Below are 18,217 nucleotides of genomic sequence, written 5' to 3'. Positions count from 1 at the left end.
AAACTAAAGAGATGTGTACGATTGTGAACATCAATCCATTGAACCTCTTCCTTAAGATTAGTAATTAAAGGTCGGTGATGCTTTAATGCTTTACGAAGCATTTTAATTCCTATATCGTTGACTAATTTTATCTTTGCTTGCGTAGGGAAGTTGACTATTACAAGTTTTACATTGTAATTTATTTAGTTCGTACGATCATTAATTATATCTGACAATCACTCTTATAATTAACTCGCGTTTGTCTATTAGGTCTAACAGAACAACAGGCGATCCCCGATTGCCATCACAAATGTACAAGTTGGGATTTATTGTGTTTCTAGTGAACTGGGCTAAATTTACTGGACACAATTTGAATCAAACCAGACCAAAATTTTACATCAAAGTAGGTAAAAAAAAGGTTAATAAACTGTAAAACCAAGCTACATTGATATACTAGATAACTGTTGCATTATAATTCATGATAACTAAATTTTATCCAACCAATAGGAATACCAACAAAATAGTAACAACCAACGTTCACGGCCACGTATGTCTGCCATCCACATCCCACTGCCACTCCTACAAACAATACCGAACCTAAATTTGTTATGCCCGATTTGCTTAATAATTAATATACGCCGTTTTTCTCCTGTTGTAGCTAAATAATTGCGTGAACTATTCTGTATACAGGTTGGATTCCGTTGAGAATGATGGTGACGGCGAGAAATGGACAGAGGTCAGAGACGGCCTTAGCTACCTCAACGTCCGACGTGAAAATGTAGCTAACGTAATCACGTGACCATATCACGGCGAGGGCCTCCACGACAGAGAACACGAAGGAAGCAAAAGTCGCGGTCCATGTAGAGAACAACACCGATTTTGGATTTCCTGCTCCAAGCTCATTACTTGTTCGTACACTGTCCATGTCATAGTTTCATTTTTTTTTTATAATTTAATTTCAGTAATGTTTTTAAAAATATAAATTTGGTTGAAAATCTAGAGTTAATTTAAGTAATAAAACTATTACTAACCTTACAGCCGCATTGAACCCGACGGAGACCATGAATGACACTGCTGAAATTGACATACTACAAAAGAGAAAAAAATTAGTCAAAGGGCTCAGACCAAAAAATTGAAAATGTAATTAACTAATGGACTTACCAGATGGATAGAGAATCTAGAGAGAGTGCAGGGTCTTTGAGCAAACCGGCGAGAAGTACAAGAATTTGTGAATACCACATTTCCAAACAGATCATTACAGCGGAGCCAGCGGACAGTTTGGAGAATCTCCAAAGACCATGGAACGATCTACAACTAAAACCAGTCCACGTGTCTCTAAACCTTAGGCTAGATGTAATGTAAACCGTCTGAGCCCCAACTATGAACCACCAAGAGATAGTAAGAACATAAGCAATACCCATAAGGCCCATGTTCATTACATAAACGGTGACCCACGTCAATGATATCTGGATGAGGAGTGCGGCAGCTGAGATGTACGCGCTTGGAGCCACCACGCTTTGAGCCTGGAGAAATTTTTGGGCGTGAAGTTGATGGCGTAGGCGAATATTTGTGGGATGAGTCCCGCGATGTACAAAGATCCCATGTACGACACTGATTTGGGTTCGCCTAAGAGGAGAAGAATCGGGTACGAGAAGGTGTATAGTACTGTCATAGGTAAGCCAACTATAGCGAGAACTATTGTTGCTCTTTGTAGATAGATCCCAAGCATATCGTACCGATGGGCACCATACGCTTGTCCACATAGTGTCTCGACCGCACTACCCATACCCAACTGTTTTTTTTTTAAAAACCAAAATTATATATATTTCATTTGACGTCACAAGTGTAGGACATATATATCAAAAGTGAAAAAGAAAAAAAATCATGTGTTCATACTTCATACCTTTATAAATGTTATGAATTGAAAAGTGAAGGATTATTCTCTTTCGTACTCCAAAATTTTAATTTTCTTTTTACACAAAATCTGTTAACCATAGTGGTTTTGGTGAGATTGTTTGGGGTTTTCTGTGTTAATGGAAGTAGGAGCTGCTGACTTCATAACATAAGTTTCGATCTTTAAGAGTATATGAGTTGTTGATTTCATTTTTATTATTACCGGCGGTTATAGTTTTAAATCTTTTAATAACTAATTAGATGATATATGTATATAGGTAGATTTTTAATACACTAGTTGTCCACCAGTAACAAAAAAAAAACTATAAAGGAATGAAGGAGTCCAAAGTAGAAGGTCCTAGTTGGAGGATGTTTTTTTTTATCATCCCATAGTGATTTTTTTTTTAATTTTAATTTGGTTTTTTTAAGAATCATTTCTATAAAATAAGCAGAAAAATCTCTCCAACATGTGTTTCTCTTGACTGGTGAGAACATTTTCCCACCTAATAATTTACTCTAACTAGTTTAACCAATTACTGTCTTAGTTCTTAAACTTGTTCCATACCTCACTAAGAATACAAACCATTAATTAACGTCAAACAAAACAATCAATATCAGTTATGTTTCTAGTCTCCACACATATGTAAAGTGACTCTAAGCGTACCATGAGGGTATATACGAGACTGAAGCTGCTATTCCCGATGGACGCGGCAGCGAGTTGGTTACTGCCGAGACGTCCGGCGAAGATACGAGCGGAAATACCCATTCCGCTGTTGAATAAATAAATGAGTATCGCCGGAAGTGCCAACCGGAAAAGTAGTTTTAACTCTATGCACGCTCCTAAATATACACGACACGCTCTCGAGCCCAACCTCCAACGGAGATTTCTTCTCCGTGTCCACCAACGACCGCCGGAGATCGACTCTCTCCACCGTCTCATTTGGCACATCCATATGCTATTATTTAGTTTATGACAAGTTTTACGAAAAAAGAGTTGTTTATTGTTACAGGGTTTCTGATATCAAATTATTTAAATTAAGAATAAAGAAGGACACGTGTTAATAGCTTGTGGAAGGACTGTTTGGGTGGTTAACGGATCATTGACGTGGTTGTTAGTGAGCTGTCACAAATGAGCTGTTACATATGAGCTAGAGCACAAGAGTCCAAGGTTTGCTTTATAAGGAGAGGCCGTTGCAGTGGTCTTCTCCATTACGAACTTTATCTAAAATAAAAACTTTGTAATCTCTCTACCTTCTCTGAATCTTTTGTAATCGGTGTTAGCTCTTCCTATCAGGAGTTGTTTCTTGTTTCTATACTCTTGTAAGTCGAGAACAGAGTCTTTGTTTATTATGAACATTGATTCTCATCTTCATTTCTAATAAACGTATTCATTTCTAATACAAGTGTGTTTACGTTATCAAAGGTATCAGAGCTAAACGACCTCGGAAGCTATGGCTGAAACACGTTCTCAAACGGCGATGAAGGAAACCGTAGCCCGTGAAGCTAGCGTGGTGGTGCGTGAGGCAGAGGAGGCAATCGGATCTCAGATCAGTAAGATGATTTCGCGCACTGACGCTCTAGAAGGGAAAATCGAAGAACAAAACGATAAGATCGATAAGAGCATCAAGGAGATGTTTGAGGCGATTCGACTCATATCCAGTTCCAAAGAGCCAACTCCAGTTGCCATGGTTCGGGATCTAAGTCCACCAACGGTGTCAACGCATATAGAGATCGGTTCTGCTTCACGGCCTCAGGAGGAAGGGGGAAAAGAAGGAGCACAAGAGTATTATGACGCCATGACCAGGATTGGTAAGATAGACTTTCCTCGTTTTGATGGGAGTGGGGTGAAAGAATGGTTGTTCAAGGTAGAAGAGTTTTTTGAGCTAGATCGAACTCCACATTCACGGAAGATTAAGATGGCTGCGGTGCATTTCGACAGTCATGCGGCTCATTGGCACCACGCACTGGTACAATCTAATCTTTACTACCATTTATTGAGAGACTGGGATGCTTATAAGATGAAGCTCAAGGAGAGGTTTGATGACGTTTTGGAAGACCCTATTGCTGAACTTAAGAAGTTACATGAGACTGATGGTATTGTGGACTATCATCAGAAGTTTGAGTTGCTCAGAACAAGGGTTAATATGTCTGAGGATTATTTGGTGAGCGCATACCTTGCAGGCTTGAGAGTGGATACTCAAATGCATGTTCGAATGTTTCAGCCTCAAACGGTACACCATTGTTTGATGTTGGGACGACTCTATGAGAAAGCTCACCCGCTGAAACCTGCAACACAGACTTGGGCACCATCTAAACAAGCCATAAGTAATACTGGAGGTAAAGGGATTCTTGGTGTGAAGAAAGAACCCTCTTCGGGTGATTATTCGGAGAAAAAAAGGGAAGACAGAGTAGATGGGTTAGGTTCCAAGAAGTTTTTGTCTAACGCAGAAATGAGTGACCGAAGGGCTAAAGGGTTGTGCTACTTCTGTGATGAGAAATATACGCCTGACCACTATCTTAAGCATAAAAGGAAGCAGTTGTTCCTCATTGAAGTGGAGGGGGAGGAAGATGAAAGTGACGAGGAGGAAGAGAGTGTTGAGTCAATGGGGGTCACCCCTCGCGTTTCAGTGAGTGCAGTGTCAGGAGTGGAAGAGTATGACACGATGAGAGTGAAAGGATTATACGGAAAGAGAATTATCTTTATGCTGGTCGACTCTGGTTCAACTCACAACTTCATGGATCCTCGTTCTGCAGAAAGACTGGGGTGTGTGATTGACTCTTCACAAATGACACGAGTTTCAGTTGCTGATGGGAGGAAACTAGAGGTTCACGGTACAGTTTACAGCTTCCAATGGAAATTTCAGAACACCACTTTCATTGCCGACTTCATGTTGATTCCGTTGGGTGGCTGTGATATGGTTCTGGGAATTCAGTGGCTGCAAACTTTAGGAGTGATCTCGTGTGAGTTTTAGAAACTGGAAATGAGTTTCAAGTATGGAACACAGAGAGTGATGTTGCACGGTATCAAACCAGGATCAGTGAGAGGTATAAAAGCAAACAAGCTTAAGAAGATAAGAGATCAAGACGCTCAAATCTCAATGATCTATGCAACGGATGAAGGTAACATGGAGAAAATGCAGTTATACAGTGTGACGGGTGAGAGTCAGGCTCTTACAGAGGATTCAAGGATTGTAGATGTGTTACAAGAGTTCGAAGATATCTTCAAAGAACCTACGACCTTACCGCCTTTTAGAAAGAACCATGACCATAAGATCCCATTAAAAGAAGGTGCAAATCCAGTTAATATAAGACCCTATCGATATGCGGTTCACCAGAAGAATGAGATTGATAAAATCGTAGGAGAGTTGTTGGAAGCTGGCACCATTCAAGGAAGTTCCAGTCCATATGCATCTCCCGTGGTCTTGGTTAAAAAGAAGGATGGAACTTGGAGGCTTTGTGTTGATTACAGAGGACTTAACGAGTTAACAATGAAAGACAGATTTCCCATTCCCCTAATTGAAGATTTGTTGGATGAGTTAGGAGGATCCAACGTATACTCTAAGATCGATTTGAGGGCAGGGTATCATCAGGTGAGGATGGACCTTATGGACGTTCATAAGACAGCTTTTAAAACCCACAGTGGACATTACGAATATTTGGTAATGCCTTTTGGCTTAACCAACGCTCCAGCAACATTCCAAAATCTGATGAATACGGTATTTAAGAAGTTTCTGCGACGTTTTGTCCTCATATTCTTCGATGACATACTGATCTATAGCGCCACTAAAGCAGAACACGCAGAACATTTGAAGGCTGTCTTTCAGTTGATGGAGGAGAATCAGTTATATGCTAAGAGGAGTAAATGCAGCTTTGCCACAGACAAAGTAGAGTACCTTGGTCATTACATAGAAGGTAAAGGAGTGTCTACTGATCCGAGCAAGGTGGAAGCAGTTGCAGACTGGCCAGTACCAGTGAACCTGAAACAGTTGAGAGGGTTCCTCGGCCTAGCGGGTTATTACAGGCGTTTCGTGCGTAATTTTGGGACTATAGCTCATCCATTGACGACATTAACAAAGAAGGATGCCTTCTTATGGTCAGGGGAAGCTCAAAAAGCTTTCGAAGAATTGAAAAAGGCACTATGTGAAGCCCCGGTACTAGCTCTTCCACGTTTCGACAAACCATTCTTGGTAGAAACTGACGCTAGCTCACAAGGGATAGGTGCTGTCTTGATGCAAGATGGACATCCATTAGCTTACATCAGCCGACACTTGAAGGGGAAACAGCTATTACTATCTATTTGTGAGAAAGAACTGCTAGCTGTGGTGTTTGCAGTTCAGAAATGGTGCCATTATCTCCTTCCTAATCACTTCATAATAAAGACGGATCAAAGGAGCCTTAAGTATCTGTTGGAACAGCGTTTGAACACACCTATACAGCAACAGTGGCTACCTAAACTTCTGGAGTTTGACTATGAAATACAATATAAGGCAGGCAAAGACAATCTGGTGGCTGATGCATTGTCCAGAGTTGAAGGGGCTGAAGTTCTTCATATGGCCATGACAGTGGTGGAATGTGACTTGATGAAAGAAATTCAGAGTCAATATGAACACGATGTAGAGGTTAGAGAGATTATTGAAGCTCTGACAGTGAATCAGGCGGCAAAAAAACACTATTCGTGGGTTCAAGGGATTCTACGTCGCAAAAGCAAGATCGTGGTCCCAGCAAAACCGGAACTACGCACATCTATCCTTTAGTGGCTGCATTGTGCTGGCAGTAGTGGTCACTCAGGAAGAGATGCGACTCTCCACCGGGTTAAGGGACTGTTTTATTGGAAAGGCATGCTGAAAGATATTCACGCATACATCCGAGCTTGTGAAGTATGTCAACGTTGCAAGTACGAGACAGTGGCGAGCCCCGGGCAATTACAACCTTTAGCAATCCCGGACACCGTGTGGACTGATCTTTCGATGGATTTTATAGACGGATTGCCGGAATCGGCTGGAAAGACTGTGATTTTGGTGGTTGTCGACAGATTGAGCAAGGCAGCCCACTTTGTACCGCTCTCACATCCGTATACTGCACTTACGGTGGCTCAGGCATTCATGGACAATGTTTTCAAACTTCATGGGTGTCCTAAGTCCATAGTAAGTGACAGAGATAAGATATTCTTGAGTACATTTTGGAAAGAGTTGTTTGCCTTGCAAGGAGTTGAGCTGAATTTTTCTAGTGCCTATCATCCACAAAGTGATGGACAGACGGAAGTGGTGAATCGCTGTTTGGAAACATATCTTCGATGCATGTGCAGTGACAGGCCGTTTGAGTGGAGTAAGTGGCTACCTTTAGCTGAATATTGGTACAATACAACTTACCACTCCTCGACACAGTTGACCCCCTTTGAAGCTGTTTATGGTCAGTCTCCTCCTGTTCATCTTCCCTACCTTCCTCGCGAGTCTAAAGTCGCGGTAGTAGCAAGAAGTTTGCAGGAACGTGAAAGTATGATCTTAATTCTTAAGTTCCATCTGCTTAGAGCTCAGCACAGGATGCAGGTCTTTGCAAATCAACACCGTACTGAGAGAAGCTTTAACATTGGGGACTACGTGTTCGTTAAGCTTCAACCATATCGCCAACAGTCGGTTGTGTTACGTAAAAATGAGAAGTTAGCTCCTAAGTACTATGGCCCGTACAAGGTGGTTGATCGTTGCGGATCTGTGGCATATAAACTAGCATTGCCTGCGAGTTCTTAGATCCATCCGGTGTTCCATGTCTCGCAGCTTAAGGCTCTGGTGGGTACGACTCTCACTTCCACTGAACTACCAACTTTGCTTAATGATGTGCTATCAAAAGAACCTGAGGTCGTTTTAGAAAGGAAAATGGTTAAGAGGCACGGATGAGCTGCTACAATGGTCTTGGTTAAGTGGTCAAATGAGGGTGAGGAAGAGGCTACTTGGGAATACTTGTTTGATCTGCAACGTCGCTTTCCTACCTTTGAACCTTGAGGACAAGGTTGTCCAGACAGGGGAGCTCTGTTACAGGGTTTCTGATATCAAATTATTTAAATTAAGAATAAAGAAGGACACGTGTTAATAGCTTGTGGAAGGACTGTTTGGGTGGTTAACGGATCATTGACGTGGTTGTTAGTGAGCTGTCACAAATGAGCTGTCACATATGAGCTAGAGCACAAGAGTCCAAGGTTTGCTTTATAAGGAGAGGCCGTTGCAGTCGTCTTCTCCATTACGAACTTTATCTAAAATAAAAACTTTGTAATCTCTCTACCTTCTCTGAATCTTTTGTAATCGGTGTTAGCTCTTCCTATCAGGAGTTGTTTCTTGTTTCTATACTCTTGTAAGTCGAGAACAGAGTCTTTATTTATTATGAACATTGATTCTCATCTTCATTTCTAATAAACGTATTCATTTCTAATAAAAGTGTGTTTACGTTATCATTTATATAAAGATCATCCATTGAGGAAATTGGGTGGAATGTGACGATCGGTTGGGTTTTAAAATATTTATAACGAAGATAAGAAATAAAGACTTTTGTGTTATAAAAATAGGGAATTTTACAACGTAACATGTCACAAATGATAGATTAGGAATACTGTAATATTCCAGTTATGTCCTTATGTAACCCTAATACACTTGTATATATACTGAGGAATTAATACAATAGAGGACAAGGGAGTTTTACCAAGTTACAACAAAGTCTTGTTAAAACATGGTTGTTTGGTTTTCTGTTCTTTTTCAAATGGAACGAACAAAATTAGAGAGCGACAAGAGAGTGTGTGGTAAGATCCAGGGACCAAGACAAAAAAAGAGACTGTAAGTTGTTTATATAAAACAATAGAATGTAGAAATTTTTTAAAAGGAATCTATCAATGCAAAGCAAAAGCACTAAACATAATATTTATACAAATAAATTGCATAGAATAAACGTGTACAATGATACTTTATGTTACTAGTTTTGGCGAGTTTCCTTCTTTTCGTCCCACATATCCAAACGTTTCTTAGCCTTTTCCACCTGGATCATTATGTAATAATAATCTTAATATTTTGACATATCCTTTGACAGTTTGACATCAAATTAAGCTTATACTGACTATATGATATAAAACAATAAGATGTAACTAAATTTCACGTAACATTACCTCTTTATCCCAATCTGTTCGGTAAGTGACGTAAAGTAGGATGAGTGTTTGTATGAGGGTGCCTCCAATCATCCCGGTCCATATTCCCTATAACCAAAGTCCAAAGTTCACATAAATGTCTTTTTATCAAACTGATGATAATAAAAAAGCATATGTTATACAGAAATATATATATGAAACCGAACCTTGGCTTGATAGTTGAAAGTGAAGCCGAGAATACAACCAACGTGATAAACTCCTGGCAAGAAATCTGCTCCCAAAAACACATTTGCAAGGTCTTGAAGATGATCGGATGGATTGATGATGATCAATGGATCGAAGATACAATAGATTGATCAAATAGAAGGTGAAGGGGTGGTTTATGCAGCGGATTGAAAGAGATGGAATGGTGAAATGATGCAGCGGATGAAAAGGGGGTTGAAATGAACTTCCAAGAGAGATGAAAATCTCTTAGACTTCAGGCTCGAATCCAACTTAGATATGACACACTAAGAAGAAAACAAGTTGAGAAGATATTACACACTCCTCATATCAAACAAGTAGAAAGAAGTTTTTGATTAAAATGTTTGATGGTTTACAAAGAAGAGATACATGGTATTTAAATAGGAGAAGGGAGGGACGAGATAGAGAAGAGAAAACCCTAGACAACCTTGCAAGTTCAAGTTCAAGCTCATGCAAGATGTCTAGGAAATGACAAAACAATAAATGCAAAGTTTGAATGAGAAAGAGATAGAAAATGGGCCAAAGCTTTGTATGGGCTTTGGACCACGACTTGGGCTGGCAAATGGGGTTAAAAATATTACTTAGGCCTCATTAAAAACCTTGTCAAGAAAACCCAATGAGACAAAACTTGACCAAGGGAAAAAGAGCACCAAAGCAACACTTTACCCTTTACCGAGCACCTTGAGCTGTGAGCATGGTGAAAGTGGTTTGAGCCACGTCTTCTAGCTTCTTGTCCAGCTCCTTGAGTAGTCCACTAATGTCTTGGTTGAACCTCTTGGACCGTGACCTTGTTATAGGACCCGCCGGGACGATTAGTGCTTCTTCCGCTGCTTCCGCTGGTACAAGCTGTTCTTCCGGTGCTTCCTCTGGTTTAAGCTGGTCCTCCGATGCTTCCTCAGGTTCAAGCTGCTCCTCAGGTCCTTCTGGTTTGGTTGAGCCGTCCATGGTTTCATCATCCTCTCCCACTTAAAAAGGATTTGACCTCAAATCCGAATTATCTGCACAAGAAGGAAAAAGATCAGAAACGTTGAAACTGCCACTAACTTTGTACTTACCTTGGAGGTTGAGTTGGTAGGCATCGTTGTTGATTTGTTTGAGCATTGTGAACGGTCCATCGATATTTGGCATTAATTTTGACTCCTTTTCAGCTGGTAATTGTTTACTCTTCAAATGTACCATTAGTTGTTCTCCAACCTCAAAGATCATCCTAAAACAACCATTGGATTTAAGATCATGCATCAAAAGATCTCCAATCCCGCTTCTCGCAAAGATTTTGTACCTGCAAAGTTGTCAATACCTTTGGCAAAGATCAAGTGTGTCATTATAGTCATGGTAAAAATCTGAGCTTGGTACAAATCGCTATTCTTGTTTCGTTCTGAATTTTCTATAAATAAACCTAACCCTTTCCCAAGATTTTCTGAATGTAACAAACTGATAATCAAAGCTCTAGAATCTTGAGAAAAAGATTGGGTTAAGGAAGTACTTATCTGAATAATGCCTTGGGTATGATCAATGCTCATCATGATTAATGGAAGTGGATCTGGGGGTTCTTCTTGGATCAGTATGAAGCTGCTGACATCTTGGTGTTCATCTTGATCCAAATCAGGTGGTTTGAATCGTTTATCTCCTACTTTCTTTTCAGTTTTGATTATGCGCTTCTTGACCACTCTAAAATCTGTATTTGGCTCTTTTGACAAAGACACGTGAATCATATTTGTGTACTTTTGGATAAAAGTATCATTGAGAATAAAAATACGTATCTTATGATAGTTTGGTATGAGCACAAGTGTTGCATCAGGTGGTTCATCTTTGAGCGTCGAGAAAGCTTTGACTACTTTTCCATGTTCCAAGTTTATTGGTTTATCTTGTAAGAACACAAGATCTCCTACATCAAAACGAAACAGTTTAGGAACATAGAAAAAAATCAAACAGACATTCATGTAACTGTAATCAAAATAGAGTTTAAGAATGGAGCATCCTTGAGCGATTGAATTTGTTTCATTAAGATACTTCCAGCTTCTAACTCCAAAATGATAAATCATTTGATGACATATATTTTGTGGTTTCTCCTTGATTTGAACAGAACATCTTTCTTCTCCAAAGTAATTTTGCTTCTTCAGGTAACCTGTTCCTTTCTTAGCAATCATGGAAAAGAGCAAGTGCATTATACTTGAAATAGAAAAATCAAAAACATGATCTTTCACAGTTGGTTTGCAAAGCTCAATGAACAGTTTAAACTCACACAACTCTTTTTCAAGGAAATATCTCATTTTAGAAAAAGGTTTAACCATTACATGCTCAGTTTTAGTTCTAAATGGCTCAATCACAATGCTACTCAAAGAAACTCTCAAAGAAGAGTTAAATTCAAGAAACTTTTCAAATGACAAACCTTTTGGCTTAAAGAACTCTTTAAAAACAGATGTTTCAAAACTTGGAATCATTTTGTCAAAAACAGATTTTGAAACACAAAATTCTTTCACATTTTGTAAACCAAAACTTTTTTCATCTTGAGCAGAAATCAAAACAAAAAAATTAGGCTTTGTCCTAACCGAATCAATTTCCTTACAGTACTTTCTTGGGTAGTCACAAAGATATGGTATAGGAACTGGGTTTGGCACAATGCTGATCTGCTCCAAATCACTAATCAATGGAAAACTCATTTGTTTTGTTTCTAGTGATTCTTCTTCTTGAACCTGTAAAAAGGAAATTATACTACTCGGTTGCTCCGGTTCAAAATGGGTTAGTTTTTCAAGCACAAAATCAGATTGGATAAAAGAAAGATCACACTTAGCTTGAGATAGAGTCATAGGTCCAGTTGGTATAACAACATCATCCTCAGAAATGAACTATCTCTTCTTGGCTTCTTCTCCAAGCTGTTTCTCCTTGGGTCTGGGCTGATCCTTTCTTTCAAATTCATTATTCTCCTTTTCTTGATCTGCTTGCTTCCATTGTCCTCCATTAGAATCTGTACCTATCTCAACATTTTTAGGCAAAGACAAGTGCATCATACAAGAATTAGAATTTTCTAAACTTTGAACAGTTATTTCCTTGGATTTTGAAAGTGTAGAAGACTTACATTGCTTCGGTTCACTACATGATTCAAGCGATGGCTCTAGACTTTGCTCTTGAACGATAATCTGTTCAGGGACCTTCTTTGGTTGAGATGTTGACTTAGTATCCATCTTTTCAAATTTAATGTACTCGGTTAATGCCTCAATAAGATCTGATTGCGCCTTAGCCTCCACAGATGTTGGGTTTTTCTTTTGGTCTGGTACTTTGACGGATTTCTTTTCAGGAACTGCTTGGATTGTGACATTGGCTTGGGAAGCACGGTGTAGCGCTTGTGGAGCATACTTGTTCCTTAGAAGCTTCTTAAGATCTCTCCACATTGTGATATTTGGCTCCTTGTAATACCAACGGTCATCAACTTCTTGCAACCACCATTTGTAAGCGTCTCCTGTGAGTTGGGTAAGTGCAAAAGCTAATTTCTCATTTCCTGGGATATCCTTGTAGTAGAACCAATCCTCCATGTGTTTCTCCCATTCAAGGTAATCTCATTTTCCTGCAAATTTATAGAGTTTATGAGCTAAAGAGATTTTAGAATGAATCACAGATTTAGATTTGGGAGTATGAGAGGTTTTCTGTAAGCTGCTCCAGGTTGATCTAGATGTGTCATCTGGTGGCTTGGGTTTAAGATCCTGGTGTTGCCTTTGACGCTGATTTGCTTCCGGGTTGGTTTGATTCAAGTGTAGAGCGCCAAATCTTGCATCAAGCATGGTCGTGACAGTCTTAAGAATCCTCCTTTCAAGACTGGATGTAGATGACTCTTTCTCTTCCGACGTCACCATGGTACCTGCAAAGAAAACAAAGATCCACCAGTAAATAGTTCCAAAAACGCGTAAATGAAAACAGATCTGGGAAAATTATGAAAACGAGTCCAAAAATTCTCAAATCAATTTTTAAAAATACTAGACTCGTTCCTGGTTCCAAAACAGTTGAGTTTGTAATTTTTGAACGAGTAAAACATTTTATAAAACTCTTGTAAGACGAAGCGACTGATCTGAAAAATACAAAAAGTGACGATTGGAATTCAAAACCTGGTTGCAGAGTGGTTGCTCTGATACCACATGATAGACTCCTGGCAAGGAATCTGCTCCCAAGAATACACTTGCAAGGTCTTGAAGATGATCGGATGGATTGATGATGATAAATGGATCGAAGATACAATAGATTGATCAAATGGAAGGTGAAGGGGTGGTTTATGGAGCGGATTGAAAGAGATGGAATGGTGAAATGATGCAGCGGATGAAAAGGGGATTGAAATGAACTTCCAAGAGAGATGAAAATCTCTTAGACTTCAGGCTCGAATCCAACTTAGATATGACACACTAAGAAGAAAACAAGTTGAGAAGATATTACACACTCCTCATATCAAACAAGTAGAAAGAAGTTTTTGATTAAAATGTTTGATGGTTTACAAAGAAGAGATACATGGTATTTAAATAGGAGAAGGGAGGGACGAGATAGAGAAGAGAAAACCCTAGACAACCTTGCAAGTTCAAGTTCAAGCTCATGCAAGATGTCTAGGAAATGACAAAACAATAAATGCAAAGTTTGAATGAGAAAGAGATAGAAAATGGGCCAAAGCTTTGTAATGGGCTTTGGACCACGACTTGGGCTGGCAAAGGGGGTTAAAAATGTTACTTAGACCTCATTAAAAACCTTGTCAAGAAAACCCAATGGGACAAAACTTGACCAAGGGAAAAAGAGCACCAAAGCAACACTTTACCCTTTACCGAGCTCCTTGAGCTGTGAGCATGGTGAAAGTGGTTTGAGCCACGTCTTCTAGCTTCTTGTACAGCTCCTTGAGTAGTCCACTAATGTTTTGGTTGAACCTCTTGGACCGTGACCTTGTTATAGGACCCGTCGGGACGATTAGTGCTTCTTCCGCTGCTGGTACAAGTTGTTCTTCCAGTGCTTCCTCTGATTCAAGCTGATCCTTCGATGCTTCCTCAGGTTCAAGCTGCTCCTCAGGTCCTTCTGTTTTGGTTGAGCCGTCCATGGTTTCATCACAACGGGAATACCAACAATATAGTAACAACCGACGTTGACATATGCCACGTATGTCTGCCATCCACATCCCACTGCCACTCCTACAAACAATACCAAACCAAAATTTGTTACACCCGGTTCGGTGAATATGCCTCGTTTTCTCCCGTTTTGGCTAAATAATTGTCTGTGTTATCTTTACTATTATGTATACCGGACAAGACAGGTTGGATTCCGTTGAGAATGATGGTGACGGCGAGAAAAGGACAGAGCTCCGAGACGGCTTCAGCCACGTGAACGTCCGACGTGAAAATGTAGCTAATGTAATCACGTGACCATATCACGGCGAGTGCCTCCGCCACGGAGATCACGAAGGAAACAAAAGTCGCCGTCCATGTAGAGAACAAGGCTGATTTCGGATTTCCTGCTCCAAGCTCATTACTAGTTCGTACGCTGTCAATGTCATATAATTTTTTGTTTAATAAAAAATCATGTTTCATTTTTAGCAACGTTTGGTTGACAAATAATGCAAACCTTGCAGCCGCGTTGAAACCAACGGAAACCATGAAGGATAATGCTGAAATTGACATGCCGCAAAAACAAAACAAAATGTTAGATAAAAGAAAAATAGTTGTAGGTTCCAATATTTGTTTGTATTTAAGTTTCAGCAATTTTTTTTTTATAATTATAACTATTTGTTTCCTTAAAGAGCAATTCTAATGAATAATGATAATAAGAAAGGAAAAATAAAAATAAGTAATCAAGTGCACTCTCTATCCCCAACATAAGAAGATAGTGAGGTTTCGATGTAATCATGTAAACATCGCAAAATTGAGTTGACCTTCCTTTTTATTTATATGTTTATTTTTTTGATAGATAAGTATTATCTTAAAAACCTCAATTAAAAAAGGGTCAACACAATAAAATAACAGAAATGATACTAATTAGTGGACTTTACCATATGGAGAGAGAATCAAGCGAGCGTGTTGGATCTTTAAGCAAACCGGCGAGAAGAACAAGAATCTGCGAATACCACATTTCCAGACAAATCATAACAGCAGAGCCAGCAGATAGTTTGAAGAAACTCCAAAGACCATGGAACGATGTCCAACTAAAACTAGTCCACGTGTGTCTGAACCTCGGACTAACAGCTATGTAAAAACTCTGTGCCCCAACTATGACCCACCAAGAGATAGTAAGAACATAAGCTATGCCCATAAGACCCATGTTCATTACATATACGGCGACCCACGTCAGCGATATCTGGAGGAGGAGTGCGACGGCTGAGATGTACGCGCTGGGGGATACCACGCTCTGCGCTTGGAGGAACTTTTGGACCGTGAAGTTTACGGCGTAAGCGAAGATCTGAGGGATGAGTCCGGCGATGTACATGGATCCCATGTAGGACACTGTTTTAGGCTCGCCTAAGAGGATAAGAATCGGGTACGAGAAGGTGTATAGTATTGTCATGGGTAAGCCAACTAGAGCAAGGACAATTGTTGCTCTTTGGAGATAGATCCCAAGCATGTCATACCGGTGGGCACCATATGCTTGTCCACATAGTGTCTCGACAGCACTACCCATACCCAACTATAAAAAAACATGATAAAGCCAAAAAGGAAAAAGCTTAATTATACACACATGAGACATGACACATATATACCTTTATGTTCTAAATGTAGAAATTGTTTATATAGTCTAAAAACGGTAACAACTATTGGGTAGTTGTATACTTATAAGTCAAATTCTTATACTATTTGTTTTGTTAAGAGCTTTTCCTCATAAAATACTATTTGTTTTGAAGCACATAACAAAATGGATTATTTTGTGCATACATATCTGGTTATGATAGCCGCATCTTTTGAAGAAAAGAGTACGAGAGAACATCACTGTGACAACCTACGCAGACCCTAGTCACGCAAATATTTGGGGGCGTGTTACAAAAATGGAAAAAACTAATGCGCCCTACCAACTGTATAAGTGGTTACTGCATGAAGCCAACATGTGGACAGATCATTCTACCACATATTTCGGATATACTTGTATCCAAACGTAAGTCATGTAACTGTTTTTGTAGGTCAGGTAATTAACTTATAATAAATAACAAGTTTGTTCATCATTTATCAGAAATCAAACCAACAACAATACTTAAAAAAAACACATAATCAAACACTCTAAAACATATGCATCTGCATAACCCTCTAAGCAATATTTTTTATAGTCATTCTCGAAGCTTTTCTCTAACTTTAGGGTCGGAAAAGTGTAAAAGCGACTCCAATTAGTGAGCGACCGATCGTGTGAAGCTGGCGGGTGGGATCGATCGTAGGGATAAAAAAGTAGTGTAAATTACTAAACAATAGAACGTAGAACACTTTTTAAAATTCTATAAGATAAGAGAAAGCAGTATAGAAAGTAGTAATATTCAATCTTATTAGAAAAGAAAGGTAAACAAATAGCTCCCATGAGCAAAAACAAAAGAGAAAGCTCAGTTATGCACTACAATACAAATAGAGAATCATAAATATTTGACTTCTATTCCGAAGCACACAATAATAATATACTGTATTTGTTTGTTAATTAAAGAGCACACAATAAAGTTCAAAAAAAATAACTTGCAAAATAAACGAGACGAGAAACGTGTTGTCTATCATAAACATTTTTATTAATTAGGTGTGATTTTGCTTGATAAAATGTGAAAGACAGTGTCGTACTGGCTGATAGTCCTTAACGAAATAAACGTGTGGTCCGTTATAATTAGGTAAATAATTTTCGATGTAAACACACTAAAGGCAAATTTTTAATTTTTTAACTTCCAACTAATATCAAGTGAATATAATAATAGGATATACAAATATCCTAAATGTCTCCACACATGCGTACGGTAACGAAAAACGTACCATAAGGCCATAGACGAGATTGAAGCAGCTGTTTCCGAGGGACACGGCGGCGAGTTCCTGACCGCCAACATGACCGGCGAAGATACGAGTGGAAACACTCATTCCGCTGTTGACTAAATAGATAAGTATCGCCGGAAGAGCCAACCGGGAAAGTAGTTTCAACTCGATACACGCGCCTAAGTATATACGCCTCCGGTACGACAAGCTACTCTCCATTAACACGCTCTCGAGCCCGACGTCCAATGGAGGTCTCTTTTCTGTGTCCACCGTCGGATCCACCAATGGCCGCCGGAGATCGGTTCTCTCCATGGTCTCATTTGTCACATCCATAGGTTTAGGTGTTTTTTGTTTGGTTTAATCAATGACTATAAAATGTTACTGAGAACAAAAGCAAGAAAATGGTTTGTTTTTTTAAAAAAGACTGAGGAACTTGGGGTGGGTTGGGTGAAGATGTAAGGATCTGTTGGGTTTTTGAAATAATCAAAATGAAGATAAGAAACATAAAGCCTTTTAGTTTGTCAAAAAAAAGGTGTCTTACCTTTTTTCTTTTTCTTTTTTGTTCTTGCTCTCGGTCTGATAGGTGAAGACTGATGATGGGGTCGAATCAACTATGACAAATATTGAAATATTGTGAATGATTAATTATACAAAACAAAAAGAATGAAGTATTTTAATTAATTATATAAAACACAAAAATGTAGTATTTTAAAAGTAAGAGAGCAACTTCAGATTAATCAGGCGGTTTAAGTCGGTTGCATTTAGGCTAGGTTCTAGTCATAGAGATCTCCCAGTTTATCTTTTAACAGAATTTTTTCATTTTACACTTACAATTGTTTTTCTAAAAATTTATTATCTCTGTTTTCGTATCAAGTAATTTCAATGTTTTGGACAAAAATAATTTCCGTCTTCCATATTTCGTATAAATACGGAAACCTTGAAAAAAGTTCATAATAATAAGGTAAACACTGGCGGATTATGAGTTGGTTAAACTATGTGGGTTGATTTGGTTATAACGTCAAATGTCAATTTGTTT

General features: G+C 39.0%; 2 protein-coding genes and 2 pseudogenes across 4 annotated transcripts; all 4 read right to left on the bottom strand.

Moving 5' to 3' along the window:
• Positions 1-383: 383 nt before the first annotated feature.
• On the bottom strand, positions 384-2,859 carry LOC104722853 (protein DETOXIFICATION 38-like; annotated as a pseudogene). Its single transcript, XR_015571582.1, has 4 exons — positions 2,537-2,859; positions 1,141-1,771; positions 1,011-1,067; positions 384-896 (listed from the first exon to the last, which is right to left on the bottom strand). The product of XR_015571582.1 is annotated as a protein DETOXIFICATION 38-like (transcript).
• A 6,918-nt stretch (positions 2,860-9,777) lies between these two features.
• On the bottom strand, positions 9,778-12,045 carry LOC147933818 (uncharacterized; annotated as a pseudogene).
• Positions 12,046-12,084: 39 nt separating this feature from the next.
• Positions 12,085-12,867, bottom strand: LOC147933817 (uncharacterized). The gene has a single exon (XM_087473435.1). It carries the CDS (start codon positions 12,766-12,768, stop codon positions 12,085-12,087), a length of 684 nt encoding a protein of 227 aa, XP_087329561.1. The 5' UTR covers positions 12,769-12,867.
• Positions 12,868-13,667: 800 nt separating this feature from the next.
• LOC104722850 (protein DETOXIFICATION 39-like) lies at positions 13,668-17,766 on the bottom strand. Of its 2 annotated transcripts, none has more exons than XR_015571581.1 (5): positions 17,185-17,766; positions 15,246-15,877; positions 14,822-14,864; positions 14,502-14,740; positions 13,668-14,391 (listed from the first exon to the last, which is right to left on the bottom strand). XR_015571581.1 is itself a non-coding variant. In XM_019232257.2 (5 exons), the coding sequence occupies exons 1-5, from the start codon at positions 17,512-17,514 to the stop codon at positions 14,174-14,176; spliced, it is 1,476 nt and encodes a 491-aa protein (XP_019087802.2). In that variant the 5' UTR covers positions 17,515-17,659; the 3' UTR covers positions 13,679-14,173. The 2 variants fall into 2 exon arrangements, 1 of the variants encoding a protein (XP_019087802.2); XM_019232257.2 differs by having other exon boundaries at positions 13,679-14,391; positions 14,822-14,879; positions 15,247-15,877; positions 17,185-17,659.
• Positions 17,767-18,217: the final 451 nt, after the last annotated feature.

This window comes from Camelina sativa, chromosome 11 (assembly GCF_030686135.1).
Source record: "Camelina sativa cultivar CO46 ecotype springtype chromosome 11, ASM3068613v1".
Lineage (NCBI taxonomy): Eukaryota > Viridiplantae > Streptophyta > Magnoliopsida > Brassicales > Brassicaceae > Camelina > Camelina sativa.
Note: the sequence above shows the minus strand (reverse complement) of the source record. Positions and strands in the feature narration are given on the sequence as shown.

Bases quoted from the DNA above. Each gene is read 5' to 3' on its own strand.
- LOC147933817 (XM_087473435.1), bottom strand. From the start codon at position 12,768: ATGGAGGATTGGTTCTACTACAAGGATATCCCAGGAAATGAGAAATTA.
- LOC104722850 (XM_019232257.2), bottom strand. From the start codon at position 17,514: ATGGATGTGACAAATGAGACCATGGAGAGAACCGATCTCCGGCGGCCA. The intron at 14,880-15,246 runs GGTAAAGTCCAC...TTTGTTTTTGCG, and splicing joins GCTTGATTCTCTCTCCATAT to GCATGTCAATTTCAGCATTA. The intron at 14,392-14,501 runs GTATACATAATA...TATTGTTTGTAG, and splicing joins AATCCAACCTGTCTTGTCCG to GAGTGGCAGTGGGATGTGGA.